Source organism: Anarrhichthys ocellatus, unplaced genomic scaffold, assembly GCF_004355925.1.
Source record: "Anarrhichthys ocellatus isolate YVR2014 unplaced genomic scaffold, GSC_Weel_1.0 scaffold72, whole genome shotgun sequence".
NCBI classification, from domain to species: domain Eukaryota; kingdom Metazoa; phylum Chordata; class Actinopteri; order Perciformes; family Anarhichadidae; genus Anarrhichthys; species Anarrhichthys ocellatus.
In genome coordinates this window covers 108,476-134,331 of record NW_022280102.1, presented here as the reverse complement: position 1 = coordinate 134,331, position 25,856 = coordinate 108,476, and the positions used below count along the sequence as shown (strand labels likewise).

The following is a 25,856-nucleotide window of genomic DNA, read 5'->3' as shown; positions in this document are numbered from 1 at the left end:
ATATATTATTCTGAAAAGTGCCATTCTGCATAATGAGTCATTTTACTTCTATATTTTGATGCAAATACTTATGTGCTTTTACTTATTGAAGGTCTGAGTTCCTCTTCCACCACATTTACAGTTAACAGTCTAGGTCATCTTATGAATACAGTTTACACAGTACCATCTCATTTTAAATATAATACGCATTTCTGTGAGTTACAACACATTTATTGTATAGTGCACTTTATTCGCTGTCTACCATTTTCTTCGAGTGTCCAAAGTGTGAGAGTGTGACATCTATGCTCTATAAATAGTGCCCCAAATTAACATACAATGCAACAAAAACAATAGTGTCCAAGTATATGAGCAACTTATGATCCCTACTGTCAACCTTGTTCATATTTTGGTATTGCCTATACTTTAGATTTTGTATGTTTTTTGATATTTCTAGTTTTGTTGTTGTTGTTGTTGCTGTTGCACTCTTTCTGACTTTGTATTGCAACTGCTGCACAACGATTTCCCTCATGACAAATAAAGTTATACCTTTTCTTATTTTACAATACTTTCTGCTTACAAATACAATTAGCCAAACTACATGAATGTCAGTGAAGAAGAAAGAAATTAGATGATTCATACATGTCGATATTTACGGCTCCCTGCAGAGTAAACTAAGTGGCTATTATATAGGGAGTAGTGAACGAGTGAACGAGCGAACAAGGGAGTTATTTCGGACACAGTCATTAAGTCTTAAAGACGTTGTTGACCCCTGAAAAACACATCGTTATCTGCTGTGTTACAAATGCATTGGAGGACTAATCCAATAAAGCACAATGTGAGCGCTGACAATGCGATGGAGATTATTGTGTTAGGTTCATTCGACTGATGACACTCAAGTGGCTTTCGTTCCTTTCGTTTCTCTGCATTGTGTCGTCTCATTCACCAGTGGCTTAAGAGAGCTCAAACCAGTTTGACTGTTACTGGCCTTTATCATGCTAACTCTGCATGAGAGAGAGGACAATAGCTCGCAACATGAAAGCTGCCTAATGACTTCCTGTAACCCATCTCCGGTAACAGTGTTGCAACATTCTTTTTAACTAACCTGGTGAGAGATACACCTGCTGAAACACACAGGGTTTCACCTTTTCTGTGCTTTGCTGCATGATATCAAAACGCAGAATGAAACAGACATTCATTCCTGGAGAGAGAGAGAGAGAGAGAGAGAGAGAGAGAGAGAGAGAAAAAAAACAGAGAGAGGAAGACCAAGTGAGAATTTGAGGGTGCAGCTGCGGCGTGAAAGGAAATCTTTCAACGGCAGCACAGACGGGGGCCTCTGGGAAGAGTTATATCCAGAGGAAGCTTCACCTTATGCCACAGATGGGCTTCAGGGCGACCGCTGAGTGGGTGTGGGTTCGTCATCTCGGGACAGGTTCCTCAAGCAAAGCTGAAAGAAGAGAAAGGGACATGGGTGAACCGTCAATAAGAGCTGAAACACGGTCGTTTTTCAGCAATAATGTTAAAAAGGAGGATTTGCTTCTTCTCATCATCATATAAGAGAGTTCACTGGACTGATGGTGGGATAAAACAAAGAGTTTGAAGATGCTGGCATGAATATTTCACGACTCCCTGACATCTTTTAGGCGAAACAATTATTCGATTGATTGAGCAAATATTCAACAGAATACTCAGTAATGAATTAACACATGACGTATCTTGTTGAACAGATTACTGTTGACCGATAAATCACTTTTCCATTAATGAGGCTGATAGCGGCTGACAGTTAATTAAATATCGATACAACCTTGTCATGCTCTACGACCAATATGTAGCAGGACCCCCCCTCCCAGTTAGTCAAGTTTTTGACTAAAATCAGCTCCACCACCAACCTTTGATTTTGTTGGTTTGTTAATAAGCTTTAAATAAGCTCTGACTACAGAGGGGGGCACAGTAAGTAACGTTGTAGTCGGGGAATCAAACAGTTTAGGGTTTCTATTTAGTCGTTTTCTTTTACCGAAGACATGATTTTCACTCCATTCATGATACAGTACGTGTTTAGTTCTATATTAAATCAAGGTGTTTTGATCCTGTACTACTTACTTAGTATATAGTTTACCTGAAAACATTTATCAACACAGTTCTAATAAGGTGTAGTAGTGCAGTAGTTTCTGGACTAGTCCGATCTGCATCAAACCCTGCTAAAGACCTCTCTGAGTGTTAGTCCATGTTGGTCTCCATGTCCTTGTCACATGATGCAGTTCAACGAAACATTTAAACAGCAGCCTGTAGCGAGGATTACCAACATCTCTGTTACTTTTTTAAATTGTGATGCAGTTTAATCTTCTCTAAATCTGCAGCTATTTTCAATTTGGAGTGTAGCGGGACGATTTAATCCCACCTTCACTGCTTTTTCAGTTTTCATTAGAATCTGTGGCTTTGCACCGGCAGGACAAAGAGGGACAGATTGCTGTTTTTTGTTCCTCTCAGTAAGATGTCAATCATTTTAGTCCACAATGCAAAATTAGACTGAGTTATTACTGTAGGCATGCAGATAGAAAAGTTCTGCTCAGGTGTAGCTGGAAGGAACTAGCTTGTTAATGTTAACAGAGCGCCTGTGAATGGAAATGCTTTAAGATGCACGACTGCGTACAACAACGCTGTGGTCATGTCATCAGCTTTCAAACGTACAAATGAGTCTTTTATCAATTCTTCATAAACATGAAACTCTGTCGACGCCAACAACAGAAGATCGTCTCAAGTTGAGCCCGTCTTTCCTCTGGGGATTAGCACTCTCTCAGTTACATTTCACTACCATCCCAACAGTGTTTGTTAACAAAGGCTAATAAGCGAAATATTACGTTTCACTGCCAGCAGAGTGTTGCCATGACAACAAGCCACCGATGTCACCGTGAACGGGTGACTCTCGTCGAGCTGCACCACCTTGGGTATCCCAGAATCCTCTTCTTTCCTTCCGAGGCGGCCGCGGGCCCCCTTTCCCCAGGTGTACACCTCCCCATCTGTGGAGAGCAGGAGGAGAAGAAGCTGGTCACTGTTTACCGACAGCTCTGCCTCTCCTGCAGCAGCATAATGACTCTATCTGAAGGAAGCCAAAGATGAACAAAGACTTCCCTCAACAAAGGAAACCTACAGGCAGCGCTGCCACTGCTGGCTTTCTCCCCGGGGAGCCAGTCGCAGGCACAATAGGACATTTTACCATTTAACCACCAAAACAGAGACTTACAGACACACACATCTGTTACCTGTTCACCCACGTGTTCAAAGAAGCAGACCGATGCTTTTGTATATTAAGCCCAGGGTGTATTGTACTACTTACCATTTTACCAAACCATACTATATGTTCCATGTAACCATTCAACTTTCAGTTCATTTCAGTTTGACATGAAAATAAACTTCCAGAGACTTGGAAGAGTAACAAAATCCGTCACAGTAAAAATTCAATCGGCTCTGTTTCTGAATTGAAGTTACACTTTTGTTGTGTGGTCACATGGTTGCTCACAGGGACTGTTGGAAAGTTCATTATCGTTTCTTTAAACTGACGTGTGTGCTTATCGTTCGTCTTCAGGTTTACCACATGGCTCTTTTCAGTCTTTTCATGACGCTTTTCAGTTAAGACTGTTTCAGACGTCAGGGTTTTCTGTTCTCAACCAACAAGAATAGTTTCTATCTGTCCCAGCATGCATTAGCATCATCATGCAGGGACAAGAAAACTATTTCCTGTCTCCCCTGATTTTGGCCACACCATGCGAGTACATTTGGACATTTGTGAGGTCCCCAGAACTAACTGATACAGGTGTCATTTCTTCCTACATACCAGGTGCTACACAGGAGTGCAAGGGAGACCTGAAGCACATATACCCTTTAAAAACCGAGCCAGATATGTAGTAAGTTCTACTCACCAGATCCGATAGCTAAGGAGAAAGCGTCTCCACAGGCAGCCATGGTGATGCCCTGCAGCCCGGGCACCGGGTAGGGAACACGGCTGCTACGACGGGAGCTACAGCCCATCTGACCGTGCTGGTTGCTGCCAAAGGTAAAACACTGACCCCTCTCTGGAAAATGTCGGTGAAAGTGTTTTATTTTAAGACTTTGACACAATAGATTTTTCAAATGTAAGCTTTAGGACTTTGGCTTTACTGTAGAACACGTTGGAAGTGATCTCTTTAGGCAGCGTTTTACTCAATCTGGTGCTGCAGGAACCTAGAGAACTAATTTGGCGAATGCTAAATGAAACAATGACCTACTTCTATTTCATATCATTATGGAGGCAATCACTCAGAGATGCATCATTTCAAATCTGATTCTAAAAATGTGATTTGATAGATTAATAATGGGAATATTTTACCTGTAACAGCAATAGAATGGGCTGTCCCAATGTCAATGTGAACAATCTTCTCACTGTTGAGTGGGGCTGATTGGACTGGAGAGTAAGAATTGACTTCTTCCAACTGATTCGAGGGATTTGGTTCCTCTCCAGTTGTTATCTTATCCAGCCCGAGCTTGTTGAACCTGACCACAGCAAAACAAAAGAAATCCAGCTACTTACAACAGAGAGGGGAATAGAGAAAACTGCATTCATTATATCCTTTTACCACTCTTTTAATATACAATGTATGTTAGTTAAAATAATGTTTTTTATTCCTATTTCCCTTATCTGCTGCTGAGTCCTCGGTATCTGAACAATGCTACTTCTACTGAGACATGAAATGAATGCTGTTGTCTTTACTGTCCTACTCATACACATCTCTAAAACCTCCAAAACCTCTCTGAGAGAGACGGATTAACAATGATAGAAAAGTGTTTGTCATTTCAAGAGAATGCTGTCTCACAGGTTCTGCACCAGGAAAGTATCTCAGAGAATAATCTCATCTAATCTATCACCACTCCATCCACACATATATATACTGTATATACAGTATTTTATATATATATATAGTGGCTTTGTCTTCTCATTAAATGTAAAATGAGATGGTTCACAGCTGATCATTAGCTCATGTCAGTCAGTGACAGACATCGAAACATATGGCCGTAATTTTGAGTGGGAAAATATAATTACCTGTTGCTTCCACATGCCACAATGCTGTACTGGGTGCTGACAATCATGGAGCAGTCGACTCCACACACCACCCTCTGGGCCTCAAATTCCCCAGGTAAACACACCTGCTGCGGAGAGTTGTGCGTGTCTTGGGTGCCTAGCCCGAGGCGACCTTCCAGACAGAGGAACAGAAACAGAGGACAGAGACCCAACAATCAAGCACTGAACGATTATTTACTAAGATAAATTAGAAAACAACCGGTTTATTTACTACCATTGTCTCCTCTTCCCCAGGCAAATACTTCTCTTTCATTGGTCACAGCGAGTACGTGGGAAGCACCACATGACACCTGAACCAGCTCGTAGCCGAGGAGCGCCTCGACTATCTTGGGCTGAGTACAAAAACAGAGAGAGACAAAAGTTACAGATGTGTAGGGATGTAGCACTCTAGTTGCCCAATCTTTTTAAAGGTTAAAATGCCAAAATATATTTTTTTACAGTCCTGCAATAAATCCTACCTTCATGATGGTTATAATGGAAAGTTAGAGAGGTGCTTTGATTAAACTTTATGATCATTTTGGAGGACAGAATACGTGGTGCTGTTTAACTGTATTACATTGTACTGAGATGTGTTTCTAATATTTAGGCAAATTTAATATAGATAAGGTGAACTAAATATTAACACAAGTAGAACTTATTGCAAGACTGTTGCAGCATACTGCATTGGTTTTAGTCAGGTGTATCTACTGTAACAAACTGGCAACTGAGTGTACATTTAATATGAGTATTGTTTCCTTTGGATGGTGGACACGTACCTGTGTAACATCATTGAAGTTACCGTGTCCTAGACAGCCGTTGCTGCCACTTCCAAACGTCATGATAATGCCTCTGTCTGCAAATTGAAAATAAAAAGCAGGGATTAAAGACACTATTAGTTGATGGCTGTAGGTGTATTCTTACGTAGACCAACACAATGCTTCTAATCCTCATCTAGGAAACGCTAATCTGTGTCACTACAGTGAAAAGAGATGAAAGAGAGGCAACTGAGCCGAGAGGACGGGTCTTTAATCCTGTGTTATCTGCTTTGCAATACTGGACGGACTGACAGCAGCGTCCTGATGCACACTAACTAACAGAGCACCACAGTTTGAGCTCAGGAAAAACTGCAAACTGCGATGCAAACATGGAGAAGTTTATTTTACAAGTGGATCCACGCCATCTGATCAAGTCTGGAAAAACAGCCTGACTGTATCCACACTTTCATATGTACGTTCAAACACTGCCTCTGTGTTTTACAGCCACGTGTGGTGCTGACATTTACTTCCTTTAAAAAAAGCTGCCTGCTAAACTGACATGGGCGTGATGTCTCTGATAGTTATAAAAAGCAGAACAGCCCACCAACCTGTCATGCAGATGGTAAAAAGATCACCACAGGACACAGACTTGATGGTGACTCCAGACTGACCCTCAAGGAAACGTGAAATAAATTGAGGCTGCATCTGCTCCACCGCACCGGGCAGACTGGCCTCACCGGAGCCCACTGATGGAGCCTGTGACAATAAATGATGATGAGTCTTAATGGGGCCAAACCGTGAGAATGTAACACAAGCAACTAAAAATGTGAAAGGAAGAATCCATCCTCTGATTCACCATCAGGATCCATCAATGTGTGATGTCTTCCAGCAGTTATTCTATTATTGAGTACCCATATTCTACAGCCAGCCTCATTTAACTCTATAGAAAATCAAATCAAATCCAAAAACATGTTGTTTTCAGCAAATTGGTTGTGGCTGTTTTGCGCTGAGGCAACTGCTGGTGTAGAATTAGCTATCTCTGTTTCTTTAACACTCTATTCTCCCCTCTAATGTGGCAGTTTAGTCTACGAAGAAGCTCTCTGAGGGGCTGAAACGAAAACCAGATTTTGACCACTGATATTTCTGATAGCTGAATACCAACTAAATACAACTGAACTAGCTAGTTATAAAAACACCAAACTGTAATTGGGGGAGACGGTTTGACCCGAGAGAGCAGAGTAGATCACAGCTGTTCCTTGATGGTGGATCAGGAATGAATTGTTTCCTTTATATTGCATGACTTTGAGAAATTATTAAAGCAGCATAGTAAACGAGTCAGAAAATATAATAATATGTATAGTTTACACAGACCTCCCATGTAATCAGACGGCCAGACCTGGTCACCCCCATCTTCTGAGTGCGGCCCAGAGACACTTGAAGCACCTCGGTGTTGAGCATCGGCAGGCGGAGAGGCGCTGAGATTCCACTTCCCCACGTGTACACCGCTGACAGCGGGAGGGAATGCACCTTCCCTGGTCCTAAACCGACAGATCCATCTGTTTAAGCCCAAGAAATAACAATCAAATCAGTAGTTAAAGTATCTACCAGCTAGTTCTGTTGTCAAATAATCATGTTATGAGCCTGACCTCTGGACCTGTTTGAGGGAACTCTCCCTCCTGGTCTACCATGAGGACCAGTATGCACAGCAGACAGTGGTTTCTCAATCCTGGAACAGAGGAGAAGAAAAACTCAAAATATAGGAAATCTTAATCTCAAATCATTTGCATCAAAATATCTCGTCATTAGTCATGCATTAAGGCAGTACCTGCGCATTTTGACATTGCCTATATCCGTGTAGAGATTGAGCAGGGGCCTGATGCATACAGGAAGAGCCATTATTTCATTGAGTTGAGGTCGTTTGGATGGATCCAGATTGAGCATGTTGAGGATCAGCTGTCGAAGTTCTGGGCTGTACCGGTCTGAAATCGGAGCAAATGTTCCGCTCATGATCTTCAGAACAAGCGCAGGTAGATTCTGAAAGCAAACATTATAAAGTGTTATACAGTGAAATTACAAAACGTATTCGAAATATGTGAAAAATCCCCAATCATCGACGCAAACTCCCTGGCAAAGGAGTACGATTTTCACATTAGTACCCCTCTGTGCAATTGGCAATGATCATTTTTCAAAAGCTAACACAAGTGTGGTGCTATTTACATCACTACATCCAAGTAAACACAGGATTTTTGCAAAAAAAAAAATTGATTTTCTCACAGCAGCCTCGAAGGCTCTCTTAAGACTAGCTAGCTCATAGAGCACACAGCCCAAAGCCCAGATGTCACTCTTCTGGTTATACGGCTTTCCCTCACACAGCTCTGGGGAGATGTAACATGGGGTACCGACCACCTGCAGAGTGAAAAGAAAGAGGAAAGGATTTGCGCTAGCACATGTTAGGATTCAACACATGCATGTTGCTGAAGTAATCACAGTTCCAAACCAAAGGCAAATAAACACACCGTGTAAGCTTTGCTCTTGCTGACGAGGATTTTGGAGATGCCAAAGTCACCGATTTTGACGATCATCTGGTGCTTGTCAAGAAGAATATTCTGTGTCTTAAGGTCTCTGTGCAAGATAAGTTTGTTGTGTACGTGATACAGAGCAAGTAAGATCTGTACAAAGAAGTGAAGGATAGTGTCCTCGTCCAGCAGAGAGTTACAGCGCTTCTGTATGTAATCAGCCAAAGTTCCACCTGCATGAGGAAAACATTAAAAATAATAGAATGAACAATAACGAGGACTTAAAACCACAATAACTTAGAAATCGATCAAGTTACTGAGTTGAGTGAACAGCCGTGAGATGATGATATGAACATTCTTAAAAGATTATTTTTAAAAAACATTAGAGAGACCTTTGTTGTTCACATCAATATATCCGTCTTAGTTAGCTGTGGTGGTTCCACCAGCAAATCAAGAACCTCAACAGTTTGCAAGGATGAGAATTTAATTATGAAAGATTATCCAGTCCTTTAGGGTCTTCGACAGCAAAGGTTTGATCTTTAACCTAAACACAAGAACAGCTGAAGGCGCCTCATCAGGCTGAATACTGGCTCTGGGTGCTGCTGCTACATTTTGGACTACTTGATCGCGATCTACCTTTTTTACATTCCGCCTTTTAATGTAACAGAAAAGTTACCTGATCACCTCAAAACAGCACCGGGGAGACTGATACTAGATGGTGACATGGGAACAAGAAAAGGTATGGAGCCCTACAGCACTAAACCATGGGAACAGTAAAGCGTTAGACAATCAACAAAAGGGGGTTGTGTAATAAGATATTACAGTAAGCTTACCTGGTGCATACTCCATAGCTATCATCAGGGCCTTGTCTTCCAGGAAGTTCTCATAGTACTCTATGATATTCGGGTGGTTGAGCAGTTTCAGGACCTGACACTCGTTCTGAGCCGACAGACGTTCGTCTCGTGACATCTGCTCCACTGGGATCTCCTTCAGGATGACAAAGGCCCCGTCGCTGCGCCTGCGGCACAGGTGAACGATCCTGACAGGGGAGGAAATAAAGTAAGCTTAGATGTATATTTAGTTCCATAAACAATACGGTAGGGTGGTCTTTGGTGGTTTGTATCTCGTGTGAGTTTTGTAGGTGTGGGTAGGGAGATCTTTTTTGTGTTAAATTGCACTGTGATGTCTGTTGGAAACCCAATGAAAAGACTTATAAGAAATAAGAAGAAAAAAGGGAAATAATGTAAATGAACCAACAAACATGGTGCTTCCATTCGCTTATTATGTGTGAAGAAGGGAAAAGGGCTTGTTATGGGCTACTATTAAATACACGGGCGACTGTAGCTCAGTGGGAGAGCAGTGTGAATTGTTTTTTATTAAACAACATTTAATAGTTTTAAATACGTTGCATAATGAGCAGTAAAGTAGTAATCGAGTAACAGGACATTATTCATGTACTTACTATCTTTAAATAACAACTTTATTTTTCAAATGTGAAGTAGAGCCACTAGTAATTCAAAGTGATGTGAATGTAATTATTCAGATGATTAATAATATATAACAGCTTATGGCTCGTCGAGCTAAAACGTAAAAAAAAGAAAAACGAAAAGTCACTCAAACTGTTATTTAGCGTTAAAAGACAAAACCCACCATGTTTGCTTAGCAGATAATAAACCCAGAAATGCTTTAGTATTACGATTAATCACGCAGCTCGCTTCAATAAACTAAATCACGTGTTTTTATATTTAACGTGTAACGTTTTCCAGACACGTCTTCTTCCTCTGAAGTCCCCCATTTTAGGGATTCCTAGCTTTGTTAATTTACACCCGACAACACCCTGTTTCCACACATGCAGTCAGCACAACATATCCGTGTAGCACAAACCAGCTACAAAGTGTAACTAAACTCAAGAGTTTACCCGAAAGCTCCTCTTCCGACAACTTTGATTTTCTCATACTTCTCCATCGCTGCTCCCAAACGTTTCCGCCGTCTCCAGGCAACCCGTCCCAACTACTGCAGGAAGCGACGAGGGACAAAATTAGGCGAAGTAAAAACTCTCCTGCAAAATACAACAGGAGCCTACTATATTTTAATGAATGTTTTCAGTCACAGAGTAAAGGATTTTAGAGACATTAACACAATGTTTTGTTTGTAGAATAAATATAGTATATAGGATTAACAGTAAGGGGAAGACATGTCTATAAAGGAATATACAAAGTGAAAAATGTGCAGCATGTTGCAATAGGCACAATATTTGGTACAGCTAAGCAGTGCCAACAAAAATAAAGTGATCTATATTTGGGAAGTTGGGAGATTTAACGTGAAAGTGCCCCTAAACACATTGAAAAATGAACTGTGGGCTTAGATTAATTTAAAGTTTCAAATTAATCTTGCCTTCAAATCAATTGAGATTATGTGACATGAACTGAAGAGAGACATTCACGAAAGACATTCCTGAAATCACAAAATAAGTAGTAAAATTGTCGAAAATTCGCCTGGCCAATGTGGAGCTATGATCAACATGTGCAAGAAAGATAGTTACCAAAAAACAAGGTTTCACTTTCTTTTTCCAACATGACTTTCAATGTTCAAGCAAATAGTTAAATATATACACCAACATGCAAATGTTTTAACTTTTTCAGGCAGATGAAGCTTGTCCATTACTGTGAATTTGTCAGTGTCAGACCACATTTTATGATGCAAGTGTGCAAAGCAATCCAGGGGCTTACATATTTTTTCTTGGCACTGTAAAGTGATGGAAATAGTAAGACATTATATACAGAGAAAAACAGCTGGAGGTATGATATGAATATGGGGTATTTACTAGATCAGATAAATACAGTATAGACAGTAGTTTAAACACAAATACACTATAGGTCAGATATGTAGTCAGGACATCATGAAATGTAAAGTTGTGCAGCCACAGTGAACACTGAACAAACCAAAGATATCAACAAAGAATATATCGGCAAATAATTGGTTTTATTTTGTTATGCTTGATTTTACAATTTCCACTTTTTCAACTAACAGCAATCCAGTTTGAAGTCTGTCGTCATGACAAAGAAAAGATCACATCCAACCAATATAATTTCCTTTTTGAAAAGTGACTGAGTATTTTAGGTTACAAAGTGCTTTTCTAGTACATTGTATGTCATCTTAGTACTGGCATGCCAAAAATGTATTCAGCACAGTGTTGTCTAACATTTGTGACAGGAAACGACTAGAGCATGGACTTCAGATACTGTAGTCTGACATCCAGACGCCTGGTGATTATAAAGTGCCTTCCTCTTGTCTGAGATAAGCAGGAAGAGGGCTGCATGAGCACTGTTTCCCCTCTGCCATGGGGATAATAAATGCTTTGTGCTGTGACAAAGCCTGCTCTGTTTTGTGCTGAAGTACCTCCACTATTATCATCAATCTGAAATTATGATATATCACCACAAACAGTCATTATTCATGTAATTTAACCTTTTCTCTACAATTTGCAGTTTTCAAAATGAAGTTAGGTGGAGGTAAGATAAGCGAGGAGAGGGTTTAACAAACAGTAGTTTTCTCTTTCTCAGGGATATAATATCTCAGCAAAGCAGCGCCTACAGGAGACTTGCAGAATGTGTGGCACTCCTCAGACCAGTTCAGTGACATATTTGTCCTTGTGCTGCTGTGTTCTGTCTCAAGACACAATAGTCAGTAACCTGGAATGCACTGTCTTGGATAGTGAAGACTGATGCTGAACCTCAAGTATGAACTATTCATCTTTAGAGATTTCTTAAGACTTGACAGAAAGTTGTTTCCTCACATCGATGCTTTCACCTCGCTCTCTCTCATCATTAACTCATAGGCCTTTTTCACAGACAAGGAAAAGCACAGGTGCAATTAATAAAATGAATGAATTGTTGGTAATATTATTAACTACTGTGCTTTCTCTCTCTCTCTCTCTCTCTCTCTCTAGCCAACATGTGTGTGTGAGCATACAGTCTATATTTCTATATGTGTGTGTGGCACTTTTTTTACTCTGTAAGTTTTTCACTGTTCACTAGATGTTACTCCTAGTTTAAACCTTATAGATTGGGGGTTAGGAACACAGTGTATGGATATAATAAATGTATTTAATCAATGTCAATTAGTTACATTACTGCTTGAGAACGAAACAGAATCTGTCTCTGAACAAGACAAACCTACTTTTGTTTGGCTATTTACGAAGCAGTTGCTGCAGCTCAATTAACCCGTAGATTTCCCCTCTTGCAGACTTGCAGAGTCTCCACAGTATAGCCGTTTCTCAACAGCCTTCAGGAGAAAGAAAAATCACCCCGAGATCAATATTGTGCTGAGCCAGGCACAAAGATTCCTGTCTCAAACACATCAAATGATATCGGGAGACCTTCTAAACAGTTTGGTGTTTGCTGTGGCTTGGATGCAATAACACCTTCTGTCAGAAATCCTGAGCTGTTTCTTTGGAAACTTGATTCTGTGAGGTTTCAGGTGATAAAACTATGAAAGCAAAAGACTCTCATTGTCTCACACTACAACAAAATGCACGTTGAGGTAACCAGGAAAAACAAGAGATGGTATTAAGTTACATTTCTCTCTCTAACTGCAAAGTGTCTTGTTACAGAGAAGCCTGTACTCAACTGATGTACGCAGATTAATTATATGGTTCATGTTTCAAGTTTCACACTTGGAGCACTAGACCTATTGACCAGTCTTTCTCTTTTATTTATCTTTCTGAGTCACACATAAATACACATGTGTAGCAGTGTAACTTGAACATTTTGGAATCATTTTATGAAAGGAATTGCGGCCTTACTAATGACAGGGAATTTTCTAGTACATCTCAACATCATCACATCATCATCAACGAGATGGGTCTTCCTGGAGTTTATTGGGGAGAAATGCCCCCAAGTGGTTTGATGAAGAACTCGGAGTCACTGAGCTGAAAAACAGCATCAGTCTGAAGGAAATGCTCGTTCTTCACATGAGCCTTTGCTTCCATCTAGTGGTGTTGTTTTTATTTTGCAGCCCATACTCTGTATGTGTTTCTTGATATAGGGGGCAAACTCATGTCCAATTAACACAGTAGCTTCTTTTTAAAAGTATTATCTGTTGAGGGTGGTGGTGGTGATACTGTCTCCTTCTAAGATGTGGTGGCTGTGATCATCAGAACTGCTGAGGGCCCCATTGTAGGCTTGGAGGTCTTCTTTTCCCCTTTGATATTTATTTCCTTCTCCCTCCTTGAGCTGCTGCTGAACTTGGTGTTGTCTTCTTGCACTTGGAGCTCATACTCTAGCCAGTCAGACAGGTTAAGATAGATAGATAGATAGATGTATACTTTATTCATCCCCAGGGGGAAATTTGTTTGTAGCAGCAGCAAGCAATGTAGCAGCAGCAAGCAAGGAGAGTTTGGTTTGAGTTGGTTTAAGGAGAGTTGGTTTGGGCACCCTGAGGGGATAAATTAAGCATCAGAAACTAAAGCGCAGGTCATGGGTGAAATTTCCTAACTGGCGGGAAACATGTGAGTCACACTCTAATTCGACTCTGTCTTTCCTTCCCAGTTGCTCTAACACTAAGGAACGCACACGGAGGGCAGTCATCCTGAAGGCTCTGGTGTGACCACGTTTGGCCCGTCCATGAGTTCTGCTATGCGTTGTAAGGCCAGCTGGCTGGATGGGCTGTCCATATTGCAAGTGGAGGTGTCAGTAAAGGTCATGGTGTCAGTAAAGGTCAACAAGGATTTGATACATGAATCTCTCTGAGGCATCCCGAGGAAGGAGATTGTCTCGAGCAATTCTCAAACGGTTGAATTCTTTGGGGTGGAGGTGGCTCATTTTAGGGATTGTGGGTGTTGGGGCCCTGTACAACGGCTCCTGTTCCCCTAGGGCTTGGCGTTCGATGATGAGAGTGACGGTGCTTGTGGGTTTTGGGCCGTCTCCTAAAAATATCATCACCCTCAAGTGACTGAGAGGCTTGGATTAACATGAGTGGGATTGTGGGATTGTGCTTCAGGCTTGGAGATGGCGTGGTGTGACATTTGTAACAAATACACAGTTGAAACGTAGCGAGCATAATTAAAAAAAAGACGTTATCAGCATTACTGTATTAATTTGACCGAATGTTTCAGTTCTATAACTGAAAAGAAACATTAACTTTTTGATTTAGGGAAAGTAGATAATTAATAACAAAGGAAAGAAGCCAAACATGCATTCATAGATAATAAGAAGAGGAAGACAGTAAAGCACGAATACAAATATGCAAAAAACAAATACAGATAGGATTAAAGAAATACATTAACAAGAGTTGAGTTAATAAGAAAAGTGAACTCACCGTGGATGTATATTTCACAGAGGCATCTGTGGTGCGGATGGTAATGTGTGGAGGGTCTTAGCTGTTCCTGACAAGTTTTACTCACTTCCTTTTCCTCCACTGGGCTGCAAAGGGGCCAGCTAAGGGGGATGAGAGACACGCTGGGTTTATGGAAGGAGTTATGGCCAAGGAAGGAGGGCGTAAGATAGGCTGCCTGTCTAACACACCAGATTTACATTGTTATGCTACAAACATAACAAAGATGTGTTTATATTCTCAATCGTATATGTTTACAGTACTTGACATTGCCACAAATTTACTTAAAGAGAATGTAATCCTGAATTTGATAATGTAATGTGTAATTTATTGAAGCCCCTATCTTCATGCTCACACTCACTAACATCCCTAAAATAATATAAAGGTCCAAGTGACCTGTATTACCACCTTTATGGAGTGCATATGGTCAAGTGAGTAAGACATGATTATAATAAGGCAAAACAGATAAAAACAAAAAAAGAAAGAAATGGTGAACTAGACCATTTAGACCACTTTTATACTATTTTTAGTTAAAGTCATAGCAGCACCCGTGGATTGGCTGAGGGCAAGCAATTGCCTTCTGGCCTATGTCAGAATAAAGAGATTTACAGTAGTTCAGAGGAGATATTAGATCGGACTGTCTCAAGATATCCCAATACAATTAAAAAAAAGTTATAATCTTAAATGTCTAAGCTTGAATGTCTGCTACATTAACTGGTTTAAGGGGAAAATGCAGTTAACATCAGCATAAAGATGGGGATGTATGCCAGGTTTGTGAAATATGTAGCCAGTTGCTGCATGCAACTGGAAATTGAAGAGGACCTAAGACTGGCCCTTGGGGTACACCATGGGCCCTCACCTCCCAACTTCAACAGGGAATATTACCAAGAAGGAAGGAGCAAAATCAATCAAGAGCCTTATTCTTTCTTTCCTTATTCGTATTCTGAGTGGATAGGGACTGAGTGGGTTTACTCAGGTAAATATAAACGTTATTTAAGTATTTCCATTTATGCTACTTTGTACTTCTGCAACACTACATTTCAGAGGGTAACCATTGTGCTCTTTACTTTACTACATTCATTTTACAACTGTAGACACTAGTTACTTTGAGGTTCAGAACAATACAATAATATTAAGTGAATATAATTACATAACACGCTGAAAGGGGAAATTCTCCAAAATGAGGACTTTTATTTTTATACTTCAGGACATTTTGCTTATTATATATCTGCGCTTTTATTTTGTCTAAAGTTGGAATGCAAGACCTTTACATGTGCTGGAGTATTTTAACTTTGCGGCATTGCGACTGTTATTTAATTAAAGGATCTGAATACTTCATCCACCACTGACACAGTGTAAACAGATTCTCCTCATCCAAATACCAAAAAACATACGCTTATAATATATTAGTTCATTTGAAGCCTTTTAGGCCAGTAACAAAAGAAACACACCCTGCGTTGGAGAAACGTATCCGAACTGCTGTTGTTGTTTATAGGTTACATTAGAATGCATGAGGAGGCAGAGAGATGGCGCACAGTGCCTACCCAAATACATGCGCATGTGGAAGGGTGGCGCTGGTCAACATAAAGGTTATAACTATGCAGCTATTTAATACATTTACTGTATATTGGTCTTTTTAGACATTCTTACCTAAAATCTCGTTTCGGTAGCCCTGCTCTGTGATTACTTGTGTAACGTGATCACATCTTTGTCCCTCCTTGTTTTTATTTTTAAACGGCGCAGCAGCACCGCCCACCCCTCACCGCCACTCCCACTCTTCATTCTGCACAGACGAGCGGGCTAAGGGCGGCAACACATACAATCAGAAGGCGCTGCTTGAAGACAAACATTGTTACGTTGGATTGACCTGTTACGATAATCTCCACCACGGACTCTGGGCGCTTACAACGTGAGAAGAAAAAAAGGCTGCAGCGTAAATCGGACACTCAGCTCTTAGAAACTTAGTTAAAACTTTATTAAAAACAGAAGATCATCTCTCGCAGCTGCAGTAGCGACTCCCCTGCCCTGCCCCATCTGATACCGTGCAAATCTGTCCATCACTGACACCACGAGACGTTTACAGGAGCGTGGAAAATCGAAAAGAGGGGAAAAGACAAAGAGAGGAAGCTGTAGAGAGTAAGAGCAAGCGTACAGAGAAGGGAGGGAGAGCAGAGGACAGGATGGACGCCCTGGTTCCTGTGCTGAAGCGTCACCCAGGCAAGTCAGTGCTGGTGTTCGCTCTGATTTTCAAGGTGATCCACCGGTTGCTGCAAAGGCTGCCTGTGCCCAAAGTGGTGAAGCAGGATGACTTTAAATCCTGGAAGTGGAAGAACCTCTCCGTCTCAATAGTGCACTCCCTGCTGACTGGATCATGGGCCCTGACCTGGTAAGTTTCCATCCAAACATCTGTCTATACACACATCTATCCATCCATTCACACAGTGGGAGACCATTGTCTATTCACAGTCCAAACGATGTGTTGTGTGCGTGTGTGTGTGTGTGTGTGTGAGTGTGTGTGTGTGTGTGTGTGTGGGGGTGTGGGTGGCAGTGACAGTCTGTGGCAGCCAGGAGAAGAATGGCATGTTAGGGTGAGGGGACGGGGGAGAGACTGGCAGTCGGGAGGGAAATACCACTGTACAGTATGAGCCACATAAAACTCTTATTGCTATTTGCTTGTACTTGTGAATTTGTGTCTGACCTTGAGGTCTGTAAAGAGATCCATTTTTTTTCAGACACACACACACACACACACACACACACACACACACACACACACAGCCTACAGGGTTTCCTTAAAAGCCTCCTGACACATCAACTGGAAAAACCTGCTGGCTCAACGACTCTTGTGAAAGCATCATGAGAAACTATTTATTTGGGTGGAGACTGTTTGGGACCAAGCTCAGATTTCTTAGGCTGTTTGCACTCTCACACATGTCGAATATGTGAATAGCAGTGATTGAGAGACAATAATTTAAAAGTAGATTTTTGTTCACTCAAAGTAGTGTCAAGGAAACATGTGAAACAATTTGCTGCTTTGCATGTCATAGGTATTTTATCAACACACTAATTCTGTGTTTATACAGGGAGGGTACGCAGATAAGCTATTGCTTTTTGAGGTGTGCCCCCATTTGTCAACTGCAGTGAGAAGTGACAAAGAACATTGCAAAATCAGAGAGAGAATGTGTTTTTTAAAAGATGTAGAGACACCAATAGAGGCTAGACTATAAGAGTTGTAAAATGAAAGGATAAAACATTAACAGCACATCTGCTTCAACTACTGACTATCTATTAGTCCGGGGGTTTAAAGAAGCCAGAACACCTGATATTAACGTCTCTGCTTATTCCTGCTTTTCTCTACCATGAGTCAGCCCATGTATGCCTGAGTGAGGTGAACACAGACCCATCTTTCTATACATGTATCCCTCTCCAGTGTGCTGGTTTGGCCAGAGACGTTGAGCAACCTTCACTCTTACCACACCCCTCTGTCCTACCTGCTCGTCTGCGTCTCAACAGGTCAGTGAATGCATCGTGACAAAAGAATAACACTTCAACCAAGGAAACTTCTCTTCAGACTTTTTTTAGGGCCCGAGCACCGACGTAGTCGGAGCGGAGGACCTATTGTTTTTCGATTGTTTATTATTATTTTTGTTATTATTCTTATTCTTAGTGTTTCGTTGCAAAAAGGAGGTGCTTGGGATACTGGGAAAATGTCGAAATTTGGCACACAAGCCAGAATTTGCGAAAATTGCAGTCTGATTGGGGTGTCCAACTGCGGTATGAAATATTGGCTCGATAGCGCCCCCTATTGAGTAGCCCAAACATTGGGTTTCACCTAGCTGTATGAAATTTGGTAGGTATGTGGAACGTGATGAGACGCACAAAAAATCCTCTTGGAGTTTTTCATTAAACCAAACAGGAAGTCGGCCATTTTGACTTTCATGACGTTTTTTGACCATTTCAAGGCGTCGTACTTTAACGAACTCCTCCCAGAGATTTGACCCGATTGACTTCAGATCCGGTCAGTATGCTCTTGAGACCTTGGCAGTGAAAAGTTACTCAAAGATCAAAAAGTTATAGAACTATGTGTCCGTGGGATCAAAAAACACCATTCGCCGCGAAACAGGAAGTTGTTGTAACTCGGCCGTACATTGTCGAATCTGCTCCAAATCTCTCGTATGTCATAACATCCTGACCTGGAACACATCTATGTAATAATTTAGAATCATAGTAATAGCGCCACCTAGTGGCAACTGGAAGTTGTAAGTTGTGTACTTTGACATCCTGCTCCTCACAGATTAATCACATCCCTCTAAAATGTTGTCAGAACAGCCTTAAGACCTTGATAATGCTTCATTGTGAAAATTGTAAGAAGTTGTTGAAGGGCGGCGACGTGGCGGCTCGGCGAATTTCGATCCTTCGCCATGAACGAATAAACTGATGTAACTCAACTCCACATCATCAGATCTTTACCAGATTGCACATGTTTGATTAGACTCCCGGCCTGAAGACATCTGCAGGCCAATTTTTGAATCATAGTCATAGCGCCACCTACTGGTAACAGGAAGTTAAAGTCATTATACTTTGGCTTGTTTCTCTTAGTAGGTAAATCAAATCAACATCAAATTACTTCCACACAAATGTAAGAAGTTCATAATACCAGTTCATGAAGCTTTTGATGTTTCGTAGAACGCCGTTGCCGTGGCGATGCAGTCTTCGCCGTTAACAACGAAGGTCATTTTGAGAGGCTAAAAATGCTCGAAACATAAGCAAACTTGGCAAGCAGATTACAAGCCCAAAATTTAGTTATGGAATATGATTTTATTGGTTCAGAGTGGCAAATCGGCTCAATAGCGCCCCCTACAAAATTTCGACGAAGCAGCCCTCGCAGTATGTTTGACCTAGATGTATGAAATTTGGTAGGAACATGTATCACATATTGACTTAAATAAAAGTCTCTTGGGGCCATGCTCTAAACCCAACCGGAAGTCAGCCATTTTGAATTTTTTTATGAATTTCTAGTGTCGTTTTTGTCATTTCCAGGCGCTGCACTTTAACGAACTCCTCCTAGGGAATTAATCAGATCAACTTCAGATTTGGTCGGTACAATCTAAAGACCTTTGTGATGAAAAGTTACTCAAAGCTTGTTGTTTCGTGAAAAGCTGTTGCCATGGCGACACATTCTTCACCATGAAAAATTAAGGTGTTTTTGAGAGGCTAGACATGCTCGAAACATAAGCAAACTTGGCATACACATTTATAGCCCAAAATGTAGTTATATAATATGATTTTATTGGTTCAGAGTGGCAAATCGGCTCAATAGCGCCCCCTACAAAATTTCAACGAAGCAGCCCTCGCTGTACGTTTCACATAGATTTACAAAATTTGGTAGGCACATGTATCACATATAGACTTAAAAAAAAGTCTTAGGGGACCATGCTCTAAACCCAACCGGAAGTCAGCCATTTTGAATTTTGTATGAATTTCTCATGTTTTTTTTCCATTTCCAGGTGCTGTACTACGAACTCCTCCTAGGGAATTGATCCGATCATCTTAGAATTTGGTCAGAACAATCTAAAGACCTTAGCGATTACAAGTTACTAAAAGATTTAGGTTTCATCGAACGACGTGGATATGGTGTGACGGCCATTTTACATGGTTCACCATCATCCAGCAAGCTGTTGTAACTCGACTGTACTTTGTCAAAACTGTCCGAAACTTGACATGCTTGTTGACTGTCATGGCTTTAGGACTTCTGCATGCCAATATTAACTCATAGTCATAGCGCCACCTACTGATAAGCACGGACGTAAGCAGGATTCTATAATTACAGCGGCCCAAACACTGAACTTATTGAAAGGGTTTGTGGGCACACCATGAGAAAAAGACTTCTCCTGATCTAAATATGTGCAAACTAAGATGCTTGGAGAGCAAAAGTTAGATAACAGTGGATTCTCAAACCATGTCAGTGGGCATTAGTATAAATGATCTGTCCAGAGCTTCTTCATGACAATCAGGTTAAACGTTACAATGAATGCTTCACACTACAATCTAAAGTTACAGAAGAACTTAAAATGAAAACAGTGTTAAATTAAAGTGTTCAAGTAACAGCAAATGGCACTACTGTTTTGTTAACTTTCATGTAAGTCCAAATACAATCAGCAGGACACTTCAGGGAGTTGAACCCCGTCCCAGTGAACTGACAGTCTGTTATGTTACAAACACTGAAGCACATTCATTTTCTTAATGATCTCTAAAGGCTTACATTTATGATTGTATCGGATGTACACTCAAAACATTTGAGGCTTAAGACCTGGCAACATGATCTTGCTACGCTGCTGGTCTAACCAGGAAATATCTCACTCGTGCACGCAGAGTGTGATGGCGACAGAAATTCATGGCCGCGTCACCCAGAGTCCTGCCAGTACCGGGAAATACCATTTAACTCGTGCACTCAGTGTATGACGGTCACAGAAATGCATGGCCAGAGTCCTGCTAGTACCCTCGACGTGCGTGAAGTTGCGAGGGCCCGGTCAATGCTGCTCGCAGCTTTAATTTAATCTTGCATTTTCATTTAAATTGCAAATCCTAACTGTAGTTGCTTTACTTGTTATACTGTAGTATTTAGTGTAGGGCTGCAACAAAGCATTACTTTTAGTATTGATTAATCTGCTGATTATTTTCTTGAGTCTATAAATCGTTTTGACTATAAAAAGTCAGAAATTTGTTAAAAGTGCTGAAATTATAACTTTCCGCAGCCCAAGGTAGTGTTTCACATGACGGTTGTTTGACAATAGTCCAAAACTCAAAGATATATTATGTAGGACAAAGAAAAGAAGTGAGAAACTGAATTTTTTGCTTTAAAAAAAGACTACAACGATTTTTACTGCGACTAATTGACAAATCGTTGCAGGTCTAGTTTAATGTTCGGTGCTGATTGACTCTTCCATCCTTGAATTGATCTTTGAATGTACCTTGGCGGTATAACAGTGCCACCTTGCAGTTGCTGCTGCTGCTGTTCAGAGAAACAACAAAAGTATCCGCCCCTCTAACCTGTTTCTAAATCACCGTGGACACCAAATATAATCCACAGAGGACTCTGTGTTCTGTTTGAGCTTTACTGTATGTGGTTATATCTTATGTGTTACCATGAAGACACAAATCTGTGGAGATCTGCGCTAACTACCGCAAACGCCCATAAGCTCCACTGAGGCCACACTAGATACTGGAGGTCAGGTTGTTTAATATGGAGGCTGGTTGTGTGTCTGTTGGCGTGTCAGTCGAGGCACAAAGGGACTCTTAGTAGTATATTAGTCACTTGAATAGCTCCAGCTAAATGAGGCCTACACCGTTTGATAACCATGGTTATGTTGTGAATTGTTTAGTTGTCATCTTCTAATAATAATGACTAACAAAAACATTAAACTCTGCTTTCGGATCAGCTCAACTAACTTCTTGGTTAACAAGTGACACAAGGGAAATCTTGCATTGCTATGACTGATCTATGAATGCAGGTTTAATGCAAAAAAATGCTTTTGGAGGCCAAACAGGCAGGGAACAATCTGAGAAAACTCGTAAGCTTTTCAAAAGCACAAAAAAAGGCAAACACATGCTACTGTATCCTTGTACGTCAAAACATATGTCAGATGTAAATTTATCAGATTAAACATGCAATGCTGTAAGACGATGACAAAAACTGAGCTTTAGTAAATTAAACCGTAAGCAATTGTATTGTCATCTTCATGCTTCTGTTGTGTCAAACAGACCAAGGATGAACATTTTCAAGAAAAGCTCCAAGATCAAACCAACAGTAAAATATAGATTGTATTCTCAACCTCATCTACCTCCACCTCCTCTGTGTCATTATTTCATCCTTCTCAGGATACTTTGTGCAGGATGCGGGGGATATTATCCTGACAGGACATGCAAGACAATCATGGGAATTCTTACTCCATCATGTGCTGGTAAGACCACATGCCTATTTGCCATGTTTAAGGTTGCCTTTGTGGTTTGGATAAGACATCAGCATGTGAAGCTTATGCTGATATCAAGGTGATCTTCGCAAGTTTCCCACGTGTGTAAAACACTAAGAGAAGAAGACAATAAAGTGAGGTGCTGATTTAATTTTACCTCCAAAATTGGTGTCCAATTGTCACTAAATATGGAGGAAAATTAAATCATATTGCAAATTTGGTCATGTTGTGAAATATTTTCATCCTCTGAAATACCTTGTGTATTTGTTTAATATGCTGTTATTGATTTTTACTGAATATTATTTGATTGTTAATTGAATTAATTTGTTATCTAATATATTTAGTTAAATTATTAATTTAATCATTAATTACAAATCCAATTGTTATCTTATCTGCATCATGTAGAGTGTCTTTCTGTTCAGTCTTTATTTTCAAACCATCCAGCTTCCTCCTCTGGAGGTTATATGAGCAGCATTGCTTACAAAAAACAACAATAATAAAATGAAATGCGAAGACAATGAGAGCGTCAAACACAGGAGTTGTTAGCTGTAAAAAAAACAACAACAACTCACCTCTCTGTGTGTCTCCTCTTCAGGTGATCTCGTGTTTCCTGTACGCCGTCTTCACTGAGCTGTATGTAGCCGGCGCTGTAGTCGCTCTCTTTGTGGAGGTCAACAGTGTCACCCTGCACCTGAGGCTGATGCTGAAGCTGGCGGGCGCTCAGGCCTCCTCCTTCTACCACATCAACAAACTCATCAACATCGTCACCTACTTGACGTTTCGCCTGGGCACCCAGTTCTACCTCACCTGGTACATCGTCCACAACTACACCTGGCTGGACCAAGGTTTATTCTTCCTCATCTCCATGATGATGATGAATGTCATGATCATGATTTATTGCTACCGCCTACTACGTGCCGACTTCTTCCCCTGGAATAAGAGACCTGTGAGGCTGAACGGGACGCAGAACAACAATTCTAAAAAGTTTCCCTGTGATTGACTGGGGAAGGTTTACGGACCTATGTTGTATTTAGAGTGAGAGTTCACACATTATGCATTTTTCAAACTGACCCCATTCCTAGTGACGACAGGTTCACTTGTTGTGTCTCACTGCCAAAGAGATTTTTTATTTTTTATTTTTGTTTTGGTGGGACAAGGTCCAGTCTTGTTCGGAAATAGATTAAAATAGATTTTCAGTATTATAGGCCTATTGTGTAAAGGAATAGGTTGACATTTTTATCGAAACATGCTTAGTTGTGTTCTTCACAAGAGTCGGATGAGAAAATTCATAACACTTTCATGTCTGTTTAGAAATTATGACGGGTCAGCCAGTGAGCTAAGCTTAGCACAAAGGCCGAAAACATGGGGAAACAACTAGCCTGGTTCTGTCCAAAGATTTAAAAAAATCCTCCTGTAAAACTTGTTTTAACTTCTATGATTGTACGAGTCAATAAAAAGTATATAGCCTACAAACTGTTAATTGAGCTTAGAGGTGTTGGTAGATTTTGTTGTCTTTAGAGAGAGCCAGGCTAGCTATTTCCCTATTTCCAGTCTTTATGCTAAGCTAACTGGCTGCTGGCTGTAGCTGTATATTTGTAATTAGGCTACAGACATGAGAGTTGTATGTTTTCATGTAACTCTCAGCAACAAAGTAAATGCATTGCCAATATTTCCATAAATGCCAAACTATTACTTAAACATTCAATTTTAGCATCAGTACAACCTGAAGGAATATTTACTTCCTTGACTGATACCACACTAATATCGGTACACTAAATATGACGCTACAGCCAGCAGATGGTTAGCTTAGCATAAAGACTGGAAATTGGGAAACAATAGCCTCATAACATGCAAATGAGGACAAACAAGATATAAAGTGTTAATTTGTGAGATTCAGAGGTGAGAGACATAATTTATTTGCCTTTGCACAGAGCTATGTCACAGCAACAGACTCTCTCTATGATGTCATCTGTGGCTGAAGAGATACTGGGCGGTGACTGAACTGGTACAGGACTAACGGGTAACAAACAGGAATGTAGGGCAAAGTATGGTCCTCATATGAAACCTGTTGTAATTAGAGAGAAGTGGGCCTGAAGCTAGATCTTTCTAACAGTTTGATAATTGAGCTCATCCGGAGGTGGGCATCATTAGAAACCCTTCACTATGAGCAGGTAGCACAACGATCAATACTGATATTGATTTTCATCAGTTAGACTAGATGTGGAGTGACAGAAATGATCCCCACAGTGTGTAACATATTGCCTTTAACAGAATAGATCCTTTTATGATATTCTTCTCTTCCTCCTCTTTCCTCAAAATGGACATGAAGCATTTTGTGCATACTATCCCAATCTCCACACTCTCAGACTTTTAGGCGCGCCAGCATAAACAGGACTGGATAAATGAGACTTGGATTATAATGCACAAGTTATGTGAGAGTTAGTAAACGGATGTTTTGATATTGTCTTGCGGTTGTTAAACGTGGCCTGAATTCAAGGTAACGGGGTGCGTAGTTGATCTACGAAATGGTCAGTTTGTGGGTGAAGTGCTCCTTTAAATGCTCATTTCCTAATCATGCCATAAATCACCAGTGCTGACAGTGTCATTTAAAAACCTAATAAGAAGTGCATTTCACTTTCAATTTCAGCCAACTGCCAAAAAATCGAATAGTTTAGATAAGTTCATACCTGTGCAACAGTGCCTTTACCTCGGTGCCTTTTCCAAAAGACCAAAGCACCGATACTTTATGAATAAGAAAGAAAATACATAGTGCAGACTGACATCTGTTACTCTTTGTAAAAGGTGAGCCAAGTGGAGAGATTTTTGACACCAACGTACAGTAAATTCTGTAACCAAATGTATCTTGTATTAACATTTTTTTAAGAGCCCCTGTATTTTGGATGGTTTAGTGATACCATGATAAAAAAAAAACATTTTAAATCACAGGAGTACTGATGTGTATTTTGTGATATATATATATGTATATATTGGTTTTCTCTATTATTTCACTCTGTGAACATACATGTAGAGATAACTGGTCAGATACCGAATCATTAGAGCCCTTACCAATACAATAATGTATAGTTACTCCATTACAAGTGAAAGTCTTACATTTAAAATCCTACTTGAGTGAGAGTACAAAAGTATGATCAGCAAAATGTATCAAAAGTACAGACGGTGACTGATGTATTATCATATATTACATTATAAGAGT

The 25,856-nt window shown here is 40.5% G+C and overlaps 2 protein-coding genes across 4 annotated transcripts; one reads left to right on the top strand and one right to left on the bottom strand.

Moving 5' to 3' along the window:
- Window positions 1–17,040, bottom strand: nek8 (NIMA-related kinase 8). Of its 3 annotated transcripts, XR_004213719.1 has the most exons (18): window positions 16,323–17,040; window positions 14,658–14,776; window positions 10,258–10,352; window positions 9,173–9,378; window positions 8,340–8,572; window positions 8,098–8,229; window positions 7,649–7,857; window positions 7,470–7,549; window positions 7,195–7,379; window positions 6,432–6,579; window positions 5,845–5,921; window positions 5,304–5,421; window positions 5,051–5,201; window positions 4,340–4,503; window positions 3,894–4,046; window positions 2,835–2,993; window positions 1,345–1,423; window positions 1–1,177 (listed from the first exon to the last, which is right to left on the bottom strand). XR_004213719.1 is itself a non-coding variant. In XM_031873592.1 (17 exons), exons 3-17 carry the CDS (start codon window positions 10,302–10,304, stop codon window positions 1,395–1,397), a joined length of 2,091 nt encoding a protein of 696 aa, XP_031729452.1. In that variant the 5' UTR covers window positions 10,305–13,619; window positions 14,658–14,776; window positions 16,323–17,040; the 3' UTR covers window positions 1–1,394. The 3 variants fall into 3 exon arrangements, 2 of the variants coding, with proteins under 2 accessions (XP_031729452.1, XP_031729451.1); XM_031873592.1 differs by having other exon boundaries at window positions 1–1,423; window positions 10,258–13,619; XM_031873591.1 differs by having other exon boundaries at window positions 1–1,423.
- tlcd1 (TLC domain containing 1) lies at window positions 16,455–25,584 on the top strand. The gene is made up of 4 exons (XM_031873593.1): window positions 16,455–17,058; window positions 18,103–18,185; window positions 22,551–22,633; window positions 23,238–25,584. The coding sequence occupies exons 1-4, from the start codon at window positions 16,853–16,855 to the stop codon at window positions 23,640–23,642; spliced, it is 777 nt and encodes a 258-aa protein (XP_031729453.1). The 5' UTR covers window positions 16,455–16,852; the 3' UTR covers window positions 23,643–25,584.
- The last annotated feature ends 272 nt before the right edge of the window (window positions 25,585–25,856 follow it).